Source organism: Sorex araneus, chromosome 4 (assembly GCF_027595985.1).
Source record: "Sorex araneus isolate mSorAra2 chromosome 4, mSorAra2.pri, whole genome shotgun sequence".
NCBI classification, from domain to species: domain Eukaryota; kingdom Metazoa; phylum Chordata; class Mammalia; order Eulipotyphla; family Soricidae; genus Sorex; species Sorex araneus.
Window position 1 is genome coordinate 147,277,077 of NC_073305.1, and position 20,092 is coordinate 147,297,168.

A 20,092-nucleotide genomic window follows, 5' to 3' on the forward strand; every position below is an offset into this window, starting at 1 on the left:
CAGCATGGTATTAGACTACAAACAGACCAGCAGACCATATTCAACCAGCAGAGTTGAATATTCTGTCACAGATTCTCAAATATATAATCACTTAATCTTTAATGAGGGAACCAGAAATGTGAAGTGGGGCAAGGAAAGCCTCTTCAACAAGTGGTGCTGGGAAAACTGGATAACTACCTGCAAAAAAATGAACTCTGATCTCTGTCTAATGCCAGGCACAAAAATCAGATCAAAGTGGGTTACAGACCTCAGTATCAGAACAGAATCCATAAGATACATGGAGAAAAATGTAGGCAGAACCCTTCATGATATTGATGGTAAAGGTATCATTAAGGATGAAACACCACTGTCTAAGCAAGTGGAAACAAACATTAACAAATGGGACTACATTCACTTAGAAGCTTCAAGGTGAGGAACCAAAACTTCCTCAAAAAAAAGAAACACAAATGGCCAAAAGGTACATGAAAAAATGCTCCACATCACTAATCATCAGAGAGATGAAAATTAAAACAACAATGAGATATCATCTCACACCACAGAGACTGCCACACATCAAGAAGAACAAGAACAACCAGTGCTGGCACAGATGTGGGAGAAAAAGGTACTTTTTCACTGTTGGTGGGAATGCCGACTGACTCAGCCTTTTTGGAAAACAATATGGGCATTCCTTAAAAACTAGAAATTGAGTTTCCATATGACCCCACAATACCACTCTGGGAATATATCCCAAGGGTACAAAAAAGCACAGCAGAAATGACATCCGCACCTGTAGGTTCATTGCAGCACTGTCCACAACAGTCAGAATCTGGAAACAACCCGAGTGCCTGAGAACAGAGGACTGGTTAAGGAAACTTTGGTGCATCTACACAATGGAATCTTATGCAGCCATCAAGAAAGATGCATTGTAGCACTGTCGTCTGGTTGTTCATCGATTTCCTCTAGAGGGCAACAGTAACGTCTCCATTGTGAGACTTGTTACTGGTTTTCACATATCGAATACACCATGGGTAGCTTGTCAGGCTACGCTGTGCAGGCAAGATACTCTAGGTAGCTTGCTGGGCTCTCTGAGAGGTTCGGAAGAATTGAACCCTGGCCATTCATGTAATGCAAATGCCCTACCCTCTGTGCTATCACTCCAGTCCAGGAAAGATGGAATCATGAAATTTGCTTATAAGTAAACGGTCATGGAGAGTATCATGCTAAGTGAAATAAGTTAGAAAGAGAAGGACAGACATAAAATGACTGCATTCCTTTGTGGAATATAAAATAACATGAGACGGACACCTAAGGACAGTAGAATCAAGGGTCAGGAATATTGCTCCATGACTGACGGCCTGCCTCATGAGCTGGGGGAGAAGGTAGCTGGAATAGAGAAGGGATCACGAAGTCAATGATGGTTGGAGGGATCATTCTGAATGGGAGATGTGTGCTGAAAGTAGATAAAGGACCAACATGACAGCCTTTGAGTATCTATACTGCAAACCATAATGCCCAAAAGTAGAGAGAGAGTATGGGGGAAATTGTCTGCCATAGAGGCAAGGGAGAAGGTTGGGATGGTGGGGAGGCATACTGGGGGCATTGGTGGTGGAAAATGTGCACTGGTGGAGAGATGGGTGTTCAATCATTGTATGACTGAAACTCAAACATGAACGCTTTGTAACTATCTCACAGTGATTCAATAAATTTTTTTTTTAAATAAATAAAATGAAGGCCAGGACAAGCTTTTCAAGATGTGGCAACGCAGGACACTTACAGAAGGTAACTTTACCCCTCGCTTGTTCAGGAATTTTATACATTTTCAATAATGAATTAATATATCATTTATATTGAAAATACTATGTCTTATTAGTCTTTTCAATATTCCCTTAGGATAAAACACTTCATACTTTTATACAAATTTCCCCCTTTTTCTTAATTCACTTCACTCTTGCTAAATTTTACAAGTGTAGTCTTTATCTATTTTATGTAAACTCTCAATATATTAGCAAAGAATTTTTTTAAAGTTTTATTAATGACTGGAAGACAGGATTGTTTGCATAATGAGATCTAAATACAAAATAAAAGTAAATGCAATATATTTTTTGCTTGCTTATTTGTTGGGAGTAACAACCAGCCATACTCAGGATTTATTTCTGGTTCTGCACTCAGGGATCACTCATGAAGTGCTCAGTGACCATATAGGATGGGTATGAACCTGGGTCGACCACGTGCAATGCAATTACCCTACCAGCAGTACTATTGCTCCAGCCCCTAATGCAACATATTTTAGATACCAGCAATGAAAATGTACCTATGTAAATGAGATTAAGCATTATGTTATAATGTCACTGTCACTGTCATCCCGTTGCTCATCGATTTTGCTCGAGCAGGCACCAGTTACGTCTCCACTGTGAGACTGTTTGTTACTATTTTTGGCATGTTTGATATGCCACGGGTAGCTTGCCAGGCTCTGCAATACAGCTTGCCGGGCTCTCTGAGAGAGATGAAATGAACAGAAACTTTCTCAAGGAAGAAATATGAATGGCCAAAAGGCACATGAAAAAATGCTCTTCATTACTAATCATCAGAGAGATGCAGATCAAAACAACTATGAGAAACCACCTCACACCACAAAGACTGGTACACATCCAAAAGAACAAAAGCAATCACTGTTGGCGTGGATGTGGGGAGAAAGGGACTCTCCTACACTGCTGGTGAGAATGCCGACTGGTTCAGCCCTTTTGGAAAACAGTATGGACATTTCTCAAAAAATTAGAAATTGAACTCCCATTTGACCCAACGATACCACTGCTGGGAATATATCCCAGAGAGGCAAAAAAGTATAGTCAAAATGACATCTGCACTTGAATGTTCATTGCAGCACTGTTTACAATAGACAGAATCTGGAAAAAAGCCGAGTGCCGAGAACAGATGACTGGTTAAAGAAACTTTGGTATGTCTACATAATGGAATACTATACAACTGTTAGAAAAGATGAAGTCATGACCTTTGCATATAAGTGGATCAACATGGAAAGTATCATGCGAAGTGAAATGAATCAGAAAGAGAGAGAAAGACACAGAAAGATTACACTCATCTGTGGAATATAAAGTAACAAGAGGGGAGACTGGCACCCAAGAATAGTAGAGATAAGTACCAGGAGGTTGGCTCCACAACTTGGAAGCTGGCCTCAGACGCTGGAGGAAGGGGCAGCTCAGATACAGAAGGGAACACCAGGTAAAGTATGGTTCGAGGACTCACTGGGGATGGGAGATGCACGCTAAAAATAGACTACAGACCAAACACTCTATTGCAAACCACAACACCCAAAATGAGAGAGAGAACAAAAGGGAATGCCCTGCCACAGAGGTGGGTAGGGTGGGGTGGGGTGGGGTGGGGGGGATGGAGTGGGAGGTGGGAGGGATATTCGGATCATTGGTGGTGGAGAATGGGCACTGGTGGAGGGATGGGTACTCAAGCATTGTATGACTGAAACAAAAGCACAAAAAATTGTAAGTCTGTAAAAAAATGTTTAAAAAATTAAAAAATAAAATAAAAAAGTAAAAAGTAAAAAGAATTAAAAAAGACAAACAGAGGGGAAAAAAAGAAACTGGATGGGCCAGAGTGATATAGTACAGAAGATGGAGTGCTTGCCTTGCACGCAGCCTACACAGGTTCAATCCTAGCACCCCATATGGTCCCCCAAGCTCACTATGCAGAGTCAGAAGTAAGCCCTGAACATCACTAATGTGTCCCCACAAAACAGAGAAAGAGAGAGAGAGAGAGAGAGAGAGAGAGAGAAAGAGAGACTATAAAGACCACAGCTGACTGGCATATGGTGAAAAAGGAGTCCTCATTCACTGTTTTTGGAACTTTAAATTGGTTCCATCTCTCCATTTCTACAAAAATCAGTATGGAAACCTCCAAAATTTAAAAATCGAATTTACCATGAGAAGCTGTGATTCATTCTTTGCCATCTATATATCTATCCCAGTATCACACTCACATTCACTGCAATGCTATGTATAACCAAGACAGGGAAACAACCCAAGTTCCCAAAAGCAGGTGAGTGAAGATAGAAGCTGTAGTACATACACAAAATGAAATACTATTGAAGTATAAGAGAAGATGAAATCTTGCCTTTTGCTGCAATGCGGATGGATCTAGAAAGTGTCAGGTTGAGTGAAAAAGGTCAGAGGGAGGAAAAATACTGGCTGATCTGACCGAAAAGTAGAATATAAAGAAACAAAGCACCCTTAGTATCATAATTCAATGATAACTAATTCTTGGACTTTCACTACAGAAATGAGGTTACCAAGGAGTAAGAGAACAGAAGTTGGAAGGGGGAAGGAAGTTCAAAGAAGTGACTGACGACAGTGGCAGAGGGTATCTGGCACTTTATGGACATGGAAGTAGATGTTTGTGGAGAAGCAGTAATTTTGCATGCCAGATACATACACGTTAACAACTGTTGTAACCACATTACCTCAATCACAATTAAAAACAAAGATATTCCTATCACACAAAGATGTTTGACTGTTTTGTTATTTGCTGCTAGTTTTGTTTTAAAATTTTGTAATTATTTTGTAGCATAATTTTTGTAATTTTTTGTAGCATGCATCTGTGTCAAAATTAAATATAATTTTAAAATCAATTCTGTTGTTCACCAAATTCATTCTGAAAAGGGTAAATAAAATGAAAGATTTATATTTGTTATTGAATATACTAACAACAGTGATTATTAGCTCTTAGTGAAAGTGATTTCTGAAAATATATTAATCCATACGTTAGACAAATCATTTCTTACCTTTAGACAACTTCGGTCGATAGGATCCACTGGAGTAGATTTGGGATGGGTTACTCTAACATCATCTCTTCCACATTCCAGATTAGCCCATAATTCAGATATAAGTGCATTGATAAACCCTAAGAAAATTATGTTATATAAATGTTTATAATAAAATATTCAGATTAAAGAGAAAAATAAAATTTATTCTTGGCAAGATTGGTCCACACTAACAAAAACATATTTTCATCTTAAGTTTGAAATAACATTTGATCTTGACAGGTACTTTATCTTCTGTTATTAAAGTACCCTTATCAAAACCATTATAAAATATCAATAACAAACTCTAAAAGTCTATTTTCCTGAAAGATGGCTGTCTTGATTCCCATCATTTATACTTTACCACTAACTTATCTTGTTAAAGTTTTATTTTGAAAAGTAATAAGGTTTACACTTTACTTTGCAAAAGATTCAATTGTTAAATGCAATAACTTCCTTGTGAAAAGTTTTTTTCCCCAAAAAAATTAAGGTTTACAGGCTTATTTTGTAAAACAGAAACTATGTGATGAAACTTGAATGTTGTGTACGTACATGCGTGTGTGTGTGTGTGTATGTGTGTGTGCGCGCACACACACGTATAAAATGATGTATTAGGAGGCAGGGTGGGCATCCAAAGAGCTTCCCTACTCTACCCTATTCTGACATAACTACTTTTGTTATTACATATTCTTATACTGGTTTTATTTCCAAAAAGTATATAGCTCAATACTGTCAAAATTCTTTGAGCCAGTCAGATACTACCTGTCTAAGTGATTAAGCCTAATAATTAAATTCCCTTATAAAGATTACAATCATATGGAGAGACATAAAACATCTAATCATAAAATGAGTGAGTTCAAAATGGCACTAGACCACAGAGGATTTTCTGGCATCATAGAAAAAAAAGCTCTGAAATCAAGAACATATGATTATATTACAAATCTGCCAGTTTATGAGATATATAGCCTTACACAAATCCCTCTTAGAGAATATGTTCTCCCATTTGGAAACTGAAACAGTGATATATTTGAGAATTTCCATGAAATACAAATAGGAGGATAAATGTAAACTTGAAAAACTGCATTTTACCCTCCATGAAAAATGTGATACCCTGAGATTCACCAGTTTAATGACTTTGAAATCAGGTAAATGTGAGATGAAGTTTATTCTTTAAATGTTTTCATTAATGTGACCCTGAATACTATGACAAATTAATTTTATTCTAAGTAGAATTATGTTAAATTATACACATAAGAAATCTCAAATAGCCAAAGTAATCTTAAGATTAAAATAAAGGAAGAAAAAACAATGGAGACACTCCATACTCCAGCTTCAAACTATACCACAATACTATACTAATCAAAAATACAGTGATCAAAACAGTATGGTATTGGATCAGAACAGACCTACAAATCCATGGAACAGAACTTAGAGCACAGACCTAAATCCTCATACCTATGAATAATTAATCTTCTATTTGGTAATCAAAAGCATAAAGTGAAAAAATGACGTTTTAATATGGTGTGGCGAACACAAGTGACAATCAAAATAATGAAACTAAATCTCTACTGCACACCATGACCACAAGTCAACTCAAAATGGAAAAAAATACATGTCTGTTACATAATAAAATACATTAAAGAAAACAAAGGCGAGACACTTCATGATACTGTAGTTCCATTTTAGTGACAAGAGAAAAAAAGGCAAAAGAAACAAGTGGGATCACCTCAAATTAATAATCTTCTGGCCAGTGAAAGAAATAATCAGTAAGGTAAAACACAACCTACTGAATGGAAGAAAATAATTCACATATCATACATATGACAAAGGAATAAGGAGCTCACCAACTCAACAGCCAGGAAACAAACAGCCCTACCAAAAAAAAAAAAAATCACCAAAAAAGACATGTGGATACCTAAGACAGTCACAGGGAAAAACTGCTCAGGATCACTTATGGAGAAAACGCACAGCAAACTGACAATGAAATACTACACATTAGAATGATCCATATCTAAAAGGCCAGGAACATTTTGTTGAGTTATGTAGAAACAGAAAACCACATTCACTATTGCTGAGAATGCAAATTGACCCAGCTTATATCAAAATAATATGGGAAATTCTAAGATTTTTAAGATAGTTTTATCATATTATCTTGTACTTCTACCCACAGACATCAGTTCAAAGAAGACAAAACACTAATTTGAAGATATATGCAAACCTATGTTCATCACAGTACTATTTACAGTATGAAGCAATTCAAGTGCCCAATGACAAATAAGTGGAAAAAGATTTGGGATAAACAAATAATGGAACACTGAGCAACTATTATTTATAAAAACATAAAATCTTGGGTTTTTTTGAAACAAGAGAGAACTGTCAAAAGTCATGCTGAAAGAAAAAGATAAATGATATCACTAAATTGTGAAATTAATATATAGAAGCAAGTAATACAAGGAAAAAAATTTAAAGGAAAACAAAGTATGGACTTGATTATAGACTTTAAGAGACAGGGAAAAAAGAGAAAAGCAGAAGCAGGTTCTAATGAACCACAGTGAAGGAAACTGGTTCTATTGTGGTGAAGACATGGGAATGAACTTTGAAGAAGTGTGAAGCACACAGACCTCAAAAACACGTATAGTCTTATAAATAAAGGCCATCTCAAAAAAATTAAAATAAGTGTTTAATGGCCAGAGATAATATAGGGGTTTTCAAGCACTTGCTTTTATCCAGTCAACCCCAGTTTAAATCTTTAATATTACATTTAGCCCCTTGCAGTGGGTCAGTCTTGAGTACCGAGGCAGGACTAACCCATACACAGCTAAATGTGGCTCGAAAAACAAAACAAAACCAAAAAAAAAAACAAACAAAACCTTACCTGAGCTCTGTAGTGCTACAGCCCCTGCTGATGTTGATGCCACTTGTGTAACCAAAATTCCATAGCCAAACTTTTTATGCCTATCGATCTGACATAAGGTAGGGAAAATAATAAAAAGGAAACATAAGATTATATTTACATATTTTACATAGTTACTAAGTTTTTATCAGAATATGAGATTCAAAATAACAAGAATAACAAAAACAGTCTCTAAAAGTTTAAACATTAGTAGACAATAATGCAATATTTTTCACAATCTTATTTCAAGTGTAGGTTCTGACCCCAGCCCTAAAAATAGCTCTTTGACAAGAAGCTATTATGACTCTAAACAACTGATTTGCCTTTATTTCCCAATACAAAAAATAAAGGCTGTTAAAAAAAAATTTAAAAAAATAAAGGCTGTTGACCAAAGGAAGACTCAGATCCTTTCCAATTCCAAATTCTTATCATATTCCTTTAGTTGCATCCTCAACAATAACTTTCTTCATTAATAAATCTGCATTAACTGTCCGTTTTTAAACTGTTATTTCAAGTAATCAAACAACTTCAAATGAAATCTTTACTGTTCCTGTTTTATTTAGTTTTGTTTTCAGGCCATACCTGGGACTACTCCAGGGATGTTGCTTGGGGCTACAGAGCAAAGCATAGGGAACAAGGCAGTGCCAAGGAACAAACCTGGGTCCCTAACTGTAAACACCTGCACTAGCTCTTTAAGCTATCTCTCTGGGCAAGATCATCTTGAACATGATAATTATTTTTAGTTATAATATGATTTGTTTTCATAAGGGAAGACACAAAGACAGTCTCTTGCCCGCAAGCTTAGCTGTCTTCCCTGGGGCCTCCTCGGAGGGGATGGGCTCCAGCTTCCCTCCCTGCCCCCAGCAGAGCTCCGGGTGGCTGAAGACCTCCAGAGCCTAGCCACAGCCATGCTCAAGGCCCCTCTCCACATGTTCGGACGAGCCTCACACATGAAGGAACCGGCAGAGGAACCCAGGTGTGTGGGAACCCAAGTCTGTGGGACCTCCAAGGCTGCTCAGATCGGGACTGGGCCTCCTCCGCCCAGATTTCCCATCTTCCAGCAGCTAGGTGGTCACACCCAGGAACTGTCCCTGGTGCCGTGTAATCCTGTCAACAGCCAGCATCCAGAGACTTAAAAGCAATCTTCCGGATATCTTCTAGCCCTCTGAAAGAACCTGGCAAACTACTGGGAGTTTCCTGCCCACATGGGAGAGCCTGTAACAAGCTGGGTCTCATTCCCCTGACCCTGAAAGAGCCTCCAGTAGGACATCGTTGGGAAGGACAAATAGAGAGAGGCTTCTAAAATCTCAGGGCTAGGACAAATGGAGACCACTGGAGAAATTCGACAATCAACCGGATGATGGTTATGATGAGGATGAGGATGAAGGGAAGACAGAGGAGTGGGATAGTAAAGAATTTATACAACATCTCTAACAGCTCTGGGGCTGGATAGATAGTATAAATGTTAAGATTCTTAACCTCTTGTACACAGCCGACCAGAGTTTAATCCCTAGGACCACATATAATGCCCAAGCACTGCCAGGGATATCTCCTGAGCATAGAGGTAGGAACAACCCTAAGCATCATTGCAGGTCTGACACAAACATCCTCAAACCCAGAAAGAAAAACAAAACTCCACTGTGAGGAAACCTTAAATAACTTTTAAATTGTGATTGCATCTGCATTCAAGGTAGAAATTACAAGTACATGAACTCTTAGCAAAACAGAATAAAGAAATAACAAAGGCTTGCTACGTTCATGTAACCTATACGGTGCTTTACTGCTAGGACTATGGAGTTAGGACTATGGTCCAATCCCAGTCTGATCCCTGGCACTGAAGGATCCCCTGAGCATCATCACAGAGTATAGCCCTTGAGATCCTGGAGCATGACCAAGAGTACACGTCTGCAGTACAACTGGCCCTGCAGACTCTGTCCTCGTATCCACCAGTTGGGCCCAGTGAGCTGAGAAGCACTGGGAGAGGTCCCCAGGCCCACTGAGCACTGCTTGCCATGTCTGCTTCCCCCAGAAAAAGTTTACTTCTAAACAAAGGTAACCACTTAAAATTTATATTTGCTCACCATTTCATTAAAATTGACCTTATAGTAAAACATAAAACAACACATTCAGTTTTAAATGCTAAGAAAAGTAAAGATGAACTAAAAAGACTGAGTGACAACTAGGTAAATTTCTCAATTTTCTGCTATTCATATTTTTATAAATTTGCCTTTCCTTTCCCTTTTTATTACTCATATTTCCCATTTTCCTTAATTTAACACCCATTAGTTCTGCAGTTAGATGGCTTAAGTGTAAAACAAGATAAATGCCCATCTTTTTGCCTCTTGACTTCCTCCGTAATAGCTTTTATAAAAGAACCTTACTCATTTATCACCCCTTTGACCCTGCTGATTCAGATATTAGTAGCCATAGTGGTTTCCCAGCTCACACTAAATCTAACAAAAGCTAACACTAACACACAAACACAGATACACACAACACACACACACACACACACTAAAATACAGAAGTTAAAGATGCATCACTAAAACTTAAATTTTATAGACATGGGATCAGAGAGTGTAGAGCCTTGAAAGAAGCTGGCCAAGATTCAATCCCTTGGCATCCCTAAAGGTCCCTTCAATCCCACAAGGAGTGATTCCTGAGTACAGAGTCAGGAGTAAACCCTTAGTACACCTACATGTGGAATAAAAACAAAAAATTAAAATTAAAAACCATGGAAAACGTTAAAAACAAATCTGACTTCTAGTCTACTGTTATCAATAACTACTGAGTATATACATTATTTAACCAGCTTGGGTTTCAAATTTTATTTCAACAAAATTAAGAAAATGGGCTTGTACGGGGAGGGATTTTCCCTCTCCACCCCATTTTTCTGAGCGAAAATGGCGGCAGTGGCAGCATCCACGTGGTGAGAGCCACTCTGTAAGACCCCTCAACCTTGAGGTAGGACTTTCTTTAGTGATGTAGCCTGTATGTAGGTGGTCCTGGGAGGGGGGGCATTACCGGCGCGCCTTCCGCCCAGAGATGATCTGGAGCCGCGGCACGAGAAACAGACCCTCCACTCCTAAGACTGTGATCCTGAGGTCTCCTAACCCATTTTGGCACCAGAGCGGCTTCTTGCAGCCATGCATTTTGACTGTAAACTGAGCTAAAATATTAGAAACCTGAAACCGCGCGGCCACTATCGCGGCCGCACAGACTCAGAGTCTTCACTCTCAGCAATGAAGAGAAATTATTAGATGATGCCTATTCACTAGGCCTGATTGTTGGGAAAAATTTCCAAACAATAATAGTGAGTTCTGTATGGAAATATGGAATGTACTCAAAGTATATAGAGAATAAAGGGAATATCATTAGCTACTTAGGTGGGGGATGGGGTGGGACGGGGATGTATTGGGGTTCTTGGTGGTGGAACATGTGCACTGGTGAAGGGATAGGGGTTTAATCAGTATTTGACTGTGACTTAAACCTGAAAGCTTTGTAATTTTTTTTTCACGGTGATTCAATAAAATATTTTTATAAAAAAAAAAGTGGGCTTGCAGCAATCGCATAATATAACTGACACTTTACTTTTTTAAAAAAATATTTTCAATAGCACCATCAAACAGCAGCATTCAAGTATTTGCAGTAGCTTATAGTCCAGTGAGTTACAGAAAAATGTATTTTCTATTACAACACAGTGGCATGGATACTACATTGTTTTAAATTTATGAACATAAAAAAGTGACATCAGTTCCAAGTACATTATTTTAATAGTGAAAGAGATGTCTGCATGTTCTTAAGCATGTCAATGAGAAAAAAAAAAATATGTGAGCAGTTTCAGTGTCTTTAAATAGGTGATAATAAAAATTAAAATCCAATAGGCTAATTAGTATATAATGAGACAGTAAAATTCATCAGCAGAGAAAGTCAATTAAATAACAATTTCTTGGGGCTGGTAAGTAAGTGATAAGGCATTAGCCTTACATTCGGCCAACCTGAGTTCAATCCTCAGCATCACATATGGTCCCCTGAGCTTTCCAGGAATGATCCCTGTATGCAAAGCCAGAATAAAGCCTTGAGCACCACCTGGTGTGGCACAAAATAAACAAATAAAAATAAATTTATTTTATATAAATGTAAAAAGCCTGAAAAAAAAAGTGTAAATGTTTGTCACACTGTGAATGCCTCTGTCCCCACAAAGCTCACGCTGAAATCCTAATTCCCAAACTTAATGGTGACAAAAAGGGTCTTTGTCAAGAGATAAGATCGTCAGAGTAGAAAGTCCCTATAAATGAAATGAGTGCTATTAAGACTGCAACAGTCTCCATATTCACTTCCGCTAAATGAGGACACAGAGACCTCTAGATGGTGGCCCTGTGGTCCTGAAACTTTCAGATTCCAACACCATGTTCATTGTTTCTCTCAGTACAATAGCCAAGAAGCAACCAAGTGTCCAACGATAGATGAATGAATAAAGAAATGGTGGTGTATATACACAATGGGATACAAGGGAGCTACAAGAAAAATAAAGCTACACAATTCACAGCAACTTAGGTGGAATTGGAGGGTAGGGCTACTGATACTGATGATATTGGTATATCAATCAATAACAAATCTTAGATACTAGAATACAGACCTAAGAGTGGCAGGTTTGGGTTGACAGAGTGAGCAGAATGAACAGGCTGATAGGAAGTAATATAGGAAGAGGGCCTGGAGCAAATGGGTGATGCCAAAGAAAGAGACAGTATGCAACAAAACCATAATTGTCAATCAAAAACTAAAAGGGGGATGGGTGGTAAGATAATATAGGTTGAACCAGAGTATGGACATCGGGATGGAGGAATTAGGCCATAGGCACTTTAGTGCAATACCTTCCGACAGCAATACCACAAACTTGAACACCATTAAAACTATATTACCTAAATTATAAAAGCAGTAAAAAAATTAATAAAAATGAATACATGTCTATTGTGGCATTTTGTTATGGCAAAACCTGAATGGAGTAATACAATAAACTACAAGAATATTTATATTCAACAGTATTATTTTCTATCAAATGCATGGTACAAAAACCTGGAATAGAAAGATGCATACAAGGCAAAAGGAACTGCAAAACAGAATTAGAATTGACAGGAATAAAAGTAACTAAGAAAAAATAAAATGAATAGATGAGAATACACCTATAGATGAGAACAGATGAGAATGCAAAGCATGAATGGAGACATGTAAGTGACTATATTCAATTATGCAAAAGCACATATGTCTCCGTGTAAAAACATTTAATCAGAAACCCACAAGCTAGTCTTTATGTTTTACTTGTGAAGAACTGGTTAAGGGCCTCACTCATGAACTATTATTTATCTGTCACTGGGAAAAGCAACATCTAAGCATTATTTGTTTTTTCATGGGTTTCAACAAAATCTGGAAATTGCAGCTGACCAAAGTAAGGAAAAATAAATAATCTGATATTTATAACTGTTAACCTAATTGCATCAAGAAATAGCAGAGAACAAATATGAAGCAATTTTTTTTAGAATCCTAGAAAGTTCAAAGTTCATAAGAAAATTCACAAAAAATCTAAATAGATCTCAGTGAAAAACAGACTAACTTACATGTAAATTTAACTATGACACAAAAAATCAAAATAGACCTCAGTGAAAAACAGACTTACATGTAAATTTCAGTTACTTATACTACTATTAATAGTACTATTAAATTTCAGTTAGTAAAATCTCCCTACAGATATTTGCTTTCTATAAAAAGTGAAGTTTGAACTCTTAAACTGACACACATATTTAGATCCACTAAGTTTTCCTCCTGGAATTTCACCCAATTTTAGTATATCCAAATGCTTGATATCATATTGATAAAACATCTGGATGACTAACTGAATTTTTCAACTTCATCTGTTCATCTGCTCTCCTGCAAACATAGTCATAGATACAAACATCAACTCTGTAATGCTTTCCTGAAAAAATAACAAGTTAAATATTACAATGCTATATGGGTTTTTAATTGAGGTTTAATAACTTCTTCATGCATAGAAAAACAGAATGACGTTCTTAATGGATTTTATAGCAATAAAAATTCCTCTTGCCTGTGGCAGATGGTAATTCATACCTGTAATTTTTTTGCATATTGGTTGAACATAAATGTCACACATTCATTGATGGCACCTGTTCTTTGAAGAAGCAGTAGTCCTTTGGGAGTAGCAGCAAAATTTAGTAAATCATCTAACAAATTCTCTTCCCAAGCCATACTGAAACAAGTAAAACATGAAATTACTGCACACAAAAACTTTTTTACGAACCATCTCAGTTAAATGATGCTAAAAATTAAAATTACATAGAGTATACAATAATTTCAAAGTACTCACTAAATGTTCACAAAACTCTTGGATTAAGAACAAACTGGTGGTCACCAAAGGGAAGGGGGAAATGGGTGAGACAATTTGGCAAAAGAAGTTGACTGATGATGGATTAAAAACTAAACTTCTGGTGGAATTTTAATATATACTGAAGACAACATGATGCTATACAAGGTAAATCTATTGTTTAGATTTACTTCAGTTTAACCAATGAATTTTGCCACCTAAAAGTTTTTAATTAAGTTCAAAATAAAACATAGTTTCTCTGGAATAACATTCTTCTATTTTTACATTTTCTGTCCCAATACTTTTCCTTCACTAACTGAATTAAATATTAACTGAAATGTCAGCATTTCCTTAACTCCTGTGTTCTCTCATCCATGCCTTAATTTCATTCTGGTTTCCTACATAATTCTGCAGTGCCTGGGCTTCCCAAACCTGGACTTTCCATTATTTCTAAACTTTCTTTCATTATAAAATATCCATCTAACTTTCTAAAGCACATCATGTATTATCTTTTCATTATCATTGTTTTTCATTTACTGTCCTCTTGAAAAATGACATTTTCTTACTCTAAACACCTCTTCAAGGAAAGCCAGTAATATTCTCTAGAGAACAAACTTGAGCCATTTAGAAGACACAGTTAATAGGAGAGACAGAAGGAGAAATATGGAAACATTAAAAGAAAGTGCATACTTTATACTAGAAGAGAGTACATACTACCTATTAGATATTCCTTATTTTCTAAGACTGGATATTGAAATAGGTTTAGAGTCAAATTATCACTACTCAGGTGGTTAATGTATTGCATTGTAAAAATAAAAGATACTATATACCATTATACCTCAAAATAAAGAAACATAAAAATTGCAAATGTGTGTATTCAAATATAAATATACTAATTAGATGAATATGAAATAGTATTCTTTTTTTTCCCAAGAAAAATTCAGAAGCCTCTTTTGGAGTTGATTAAAACACTGATATCCAGAATGTTTCTACTTAAAGAAATAATCACTACAGGTTTGACATGCATTCCTCTGAATCAGTTACTCGACAAATATATAAACCCACAGTAAATATATAAACCCACAGTAAAATAAAAACATGTCTGTGTGTCTATGTTTGTATTTGCACGTATGTGTACACAAAATTACCTAAAATAGACTTTTCACAAGACCAGGAAGACATACTACAGATAGAAATTTATTTTCAGAGTTGAACAGTGATTAATTCATCTTACAGCTCTTTATGTATAATATCCCATAATCATTTACAGAATCCTCAAAATGCCAATACAATATATATTTAAATCAATGAAATAAAAGAGAAAAAATGTAAAAATGAAGGAGGAAAAACATAAAAATATTAAAAGCCATCAGAGTAAAAAGGTGATTAGTGTTATATTTACATATTTACCTACTGCTTATTCCAAAAGACAATGAACTCTATATTTTCAAATACTAATGAGAGGACCCGGGTGGCCATGCCTTTGCACAGCCGCTTGGCTGCTGAACGAGCAGGATCCAGAGCCAGCTATATGACTTGGGGTTCCAGCGAGTGCTTGCAGCCATGTTTCCAGACTGTGAACTAAGCTTTTGCCCCACGCCGGCTAACGAAGGAAATATCCTTCTTCCTTGGTTTTTCTTCCCTCCAGGAGGAAGAGGTGTGGTGTCCGCCATTTTATGGGACTTTTAAGCAGGTATGAACTTGGTGGCACGGGGAAAAAAAATGTGGTTTGAACTCAAACAGCGGGACCCCTGGGCAGTCCGGGCCGGGGCCGGTGCTGGCTCGAGCTCTACCGAGATTCAGTCCAGGTGGTCATGCCTTTGCACAGCCGCTTGGCTGCTGAACGAGCAGGATCCAGAGCCAGCTATATGACTTGGGGTTCCAGCGAGTGCTTGCAGCCATGTTTCCAGACTGTGAACTAAGCTTTTGCTCCATGCTGCTCCAGGAAGGGAAATGATGCAATTTCCAACTTAAATCTCCCTGGACTTAATTACTAAAATTTAGAAATCCTAAAACAGACTTCATATCTCTTCATTCTTATCAGTGGAAAACTAATTATCAAATATTTCCCTGTCAATAGGGCCGTATTCTTGGGGGATAAATTCCAACAAGAATAGTGAGTTCTGTGTTGAAACTCCAACAACAATAGTGAGTATTGTGTTGAAATATGGAATGTAATCAAGATAAAGAGAAAAGGAAGTGAAATTTTTCAGTTATGCAGGGGGGAGGGTGGTTGGGGGTTGGAGCATGGAATGTATACTGGGGTTTTTTTTTTTTGGTGGCGGAATATGGGCACTGGTGAAAGGATGGGTGTTTGAGCATTGTATAACTGAGACATAAACCTGAGAACTTTGTAACTTTCCACATGGTGATTCAATAAAATAAATTTAAAAAAAACAAATACTAATGAGAAAACTTTATAGCAAATGAACTACCACTTAAAAGTACATGGGGTGAGTGTGTACTTGTGCACATGTGTGCGTGTGTGTGTGTGCACATGCGCATGTGTTTGTGTGTGTGTGTGCGTATGTGTATGTATGTGCTGGAAGGGAGAAAGTATCTCTCCTATGTTAACTAGGAGAAAAATAAACCTTTCAGAAAGAGTGGGCAAAAAAAAAAAGAGTGGGCAATAAGTTTCCACAAATGGCACTAAAAATAGTAAACGTGACAAATTTAATATGTAACAGACAGAATAGATTAAGTGATTAAAAAACAAATCCTAAATCATTATAACAAGATTAAAATTTATACAGTGTTTTAAGGACCATATACCAAAACCTATTTATCTTTTCAACCACGATATGAGCACCAATTTGCTTTAGATGTTCTTAGAAAAAAATTAAATATATATAGTAAACCTGGAAATAACTACTTAATAGCAGGGCATAAAATCAAAGCCAAAAAAATAGGAGAAATAAGAATTTTTTTCCTTAATCTAAGACAAAAAATAAAAGCAACAAAAATGTAAACAAAGTAGGAAATAAAAATGTTTCAAATGTATACACATCACATAAGTATAAAAAAGGCATACACTCACTTAATAAACTATATTGTCATAATTGATAAAAAATACAAAATTACTCAGAATGAGAGATTAAAGAAAAAATACTGCATTAACAACGAATATTGAATGCCTGATTCAATCTTCATATACTTTTTACCACCTCCATCAAGCAAGAAGCAACTATAATACATCCAATAGATATCACAAATAAATATGCTAACATTTTTCTTTCCTAAATAAAAGAAAATCATGAAAAGTGGGGGATATGGGCAAGGTAGATTTCACTCTACAATCTTCTTTCTCTTAGAAAGATAATAGAAGTTTGTTAGTTTAGAGGTTTGTTAGTCATTGTGCAATTCTGAGGGCCAACAGCAGATGTTAATGATGATAGAGAAGAAGAAAAAAAGGAAGCAAAACTGAAACATAAAAAATAAAATGCATGATAGTCTATTAAGACCAATGTTTCTATAAGAAAAAAGAAAGCCTGAGTTTAAAAAGTAATAAGACAATGAGATATTATATAATAAGAGAAAAAAGAACCCAGAAATCACAGGGAATATTTATGTTCCTAAGAGTACAGAGTGTAAATACACAAACCAAACTCCAGTTACAGAAGCACTGTAGGATAACATTAGTTTGTCCTTTCTGCCTTGCCACAGAGAGGTTAGGTTTATTGGGTTGCACCCATTCACAGTGCTCCCTAGGCACTCCCATTCCTCTACTTATTTGTAGTCTCTTTCTTTGTGCTCTGTTTGCCCAACTGGTCAATTACCTGTATCCCCTAATCAGACTCTGTTAACTGCTAAATACTATTTTTCTCCTCTCCTTAGGTCCATTGCATAGTTATTTCCGAGTAATATCCTTTTTGTATAGACACAGGAAGACAGTTAATGATATGCTTTTGTAACTTGAGAGTTGATTGATTCCAAATGATATTCACTCCTGGACATCTGTTTTCTCGACTTAAGGCTCAGTTGCCCTTACTTCCTAGCACACCAAAACATGGTCCTGATGACGGATTGGATGGACCCAGGGCAAGCTGTGAGCTACCAATGCATAGAAATGGGCCAGGCAAAAGCGCCATAACACTTAGCTATAAGTTAAGAGCATGGTCATGGACAAATTCTGTCATGATCCAAACAGTAACAATTAGATTAGGACCCTGCTAGGGTTAGGAAAGACTAATCTGATCTGAGCACTGTAGTCTGAGATCTACAGCGAGATGTGACCAGAAGAGCCACCCTACAAGCTTAATGTATCTCTTTCTGTGTCCATACAAAATAACTAATATTAAGAAGTAGAATTAAGATGTTCAATAAGATGTTAGTTAAGTGATTGTTGGACTAAGGAAAGAAAAAACACACCCTAGATGGTATTTCACCCTTGAGAGGAGGGCTTTCACATGTTGATTGTGCTACCCCACCTGGGATTGGTTACTACCTACAATGTGCGGAGATGGAGAGAAACTGGAGAGAGACCAACAAGATACAAACGAGGGAGACAGGAGGAGACTAGAATGGAGAGCTTAGTGAGACTGGAACAAGCGCGTGGGGAGAATGCGATAAATGGCAACTGATCACCAACCAGCCTGGCCCTCGTTTCCTCCTTCGTCTGCCCATGGCATTGGCCGTCCTGGGAGGGGAAGCGGCACGAGACCACAGAATGCAGGCAGCAAGAGAGAGTCGTGGGATTCCTAGTCATTTTATGATTACACAAAGCACAGATAAATTCAGTTTTATAGAGAATGTTTTTATATCAAGAGGACAAAATATCGGTGAAGAAACTGAGACTGGAATAGTGAGCCTATCAATTTTCTTCTAATGCAGAATGTAAAATATAACATTTTCAATCAAAGACAGATATGCTTTTATTGACTGTGCATTGCACCATAAAATCTACACTAATGTTGAAAAGATAGAGGATACACAACATGCAACTTCCAAATACAGCAAATAAAAGGTTAATTATAAAATAATAGTAAAACCAGAAAGGTTCAGAAATGTGAAATGTATATCAAATATCTCATGGATTAAAAAATAAATCTAGTTTTAGTTGTAGTATCTAGAACAGCTTGATAACAAAAAAAGGTACATGTCAAAGCAGAGTAAAATTAGTATGGCTGATATATACTGCTTCTTTGAATAGGCATTCTCAACCCCTTCTTTACATCTTTCCAATACTACAGAAGTGATGGAAGGGAGAAAAAAGGTAGAGAGAGGAAGAAAAAGAGCACTGAAAAATTAAAACTTAGGGTGCTAGAGTGATAGCACAGCGGGTAGGGCATTTGCCTTGCATGCAGCCAATCTGGGTTCTATTCCCAGAATCCCATATGGTCCCCTGAGCTCTGCCAGGAGTAATTCCTGAGTGCAGAGCCAGGAGTAATCCCTGTGCATTGCCAGGTGTGACCCAAAATGCAATAAATAAATAAATAAATAAATAAATAAACAAACAAATAAATAAATAAAACCTGGTCCTTGTATAAACTGATGTAATAAGTTGTTCTGGAAGTAAAGGCCAAAAACTACAAAGAACTGAATAATATAGACATATAATACAATTGAAGTTTTTATTGAACAAGAATACTAAGGATTAATACCTAAATATATTTAAATTAAAAATAAAATGTTATTTTTTGAAGCATATAATTAGGTCGCTTGAGCAAACACCTAAATAAACAACAAACCACTAATGAACATGTAAGAATTATAACATTTAAATGTTTACCTTTTATTAAATAGTTTATCTCTTTAAAACAAAATCAAGGTAATATTGTTCATTAATACTACATATGTTTAAATAGTAAAGATCCATATCTCTTCAAATGTGTGTCATACCTACCATACCTAAGAATATGTATTAAAATAATTTTTAAGTTAAAACAGGTTTGATTTAGAAGTTTTGAGGAGGGATGGGGAGAGAGAATGTGGGTAATGCATAAAATGACAAGATGAGAGAGAGAGAGAAAGAGAGAGAGAGAGAGAGAGAGAGAGAGAGAGAGAGAGAGAGAGAATGTGC

General features: G+C 36.7%; 1 protein-coding gene across 1 annotated transcript in view; it reads right to left on the bottom strand.

Moving 5' to 3' along the window:
• TBC1D32 (TBC1 domain family member 32) overlaps nucleotides 1-20,092 on the bottom strand; it is a 227,184-nt gene that overhangs the window by 125,868 nt on the left and 81,224 nt on the right. Inside the window, exons 19-21 of the mRNA XM_055137151.1 lie at nucleotides 13,821-13,959; nucleotides 7,680-7,767; nucleotides 4,787-4,905 (exon numbers count right to left, since the gene is read on the bottom strand). Of these exons, the coding sequence (XP_054993126.1) occupies nucleotides 4,787-4,905; nucleotides 7,680-7,767; nucleotides 13,821-13,959 (346 nt within the window). The remainder of the gene's footprint in view (nucleotides 1-4,786; nucleotides 4,906-7,679; nucleotides 7,768-13,820; nucleotides 13,960-20,092) is intronic.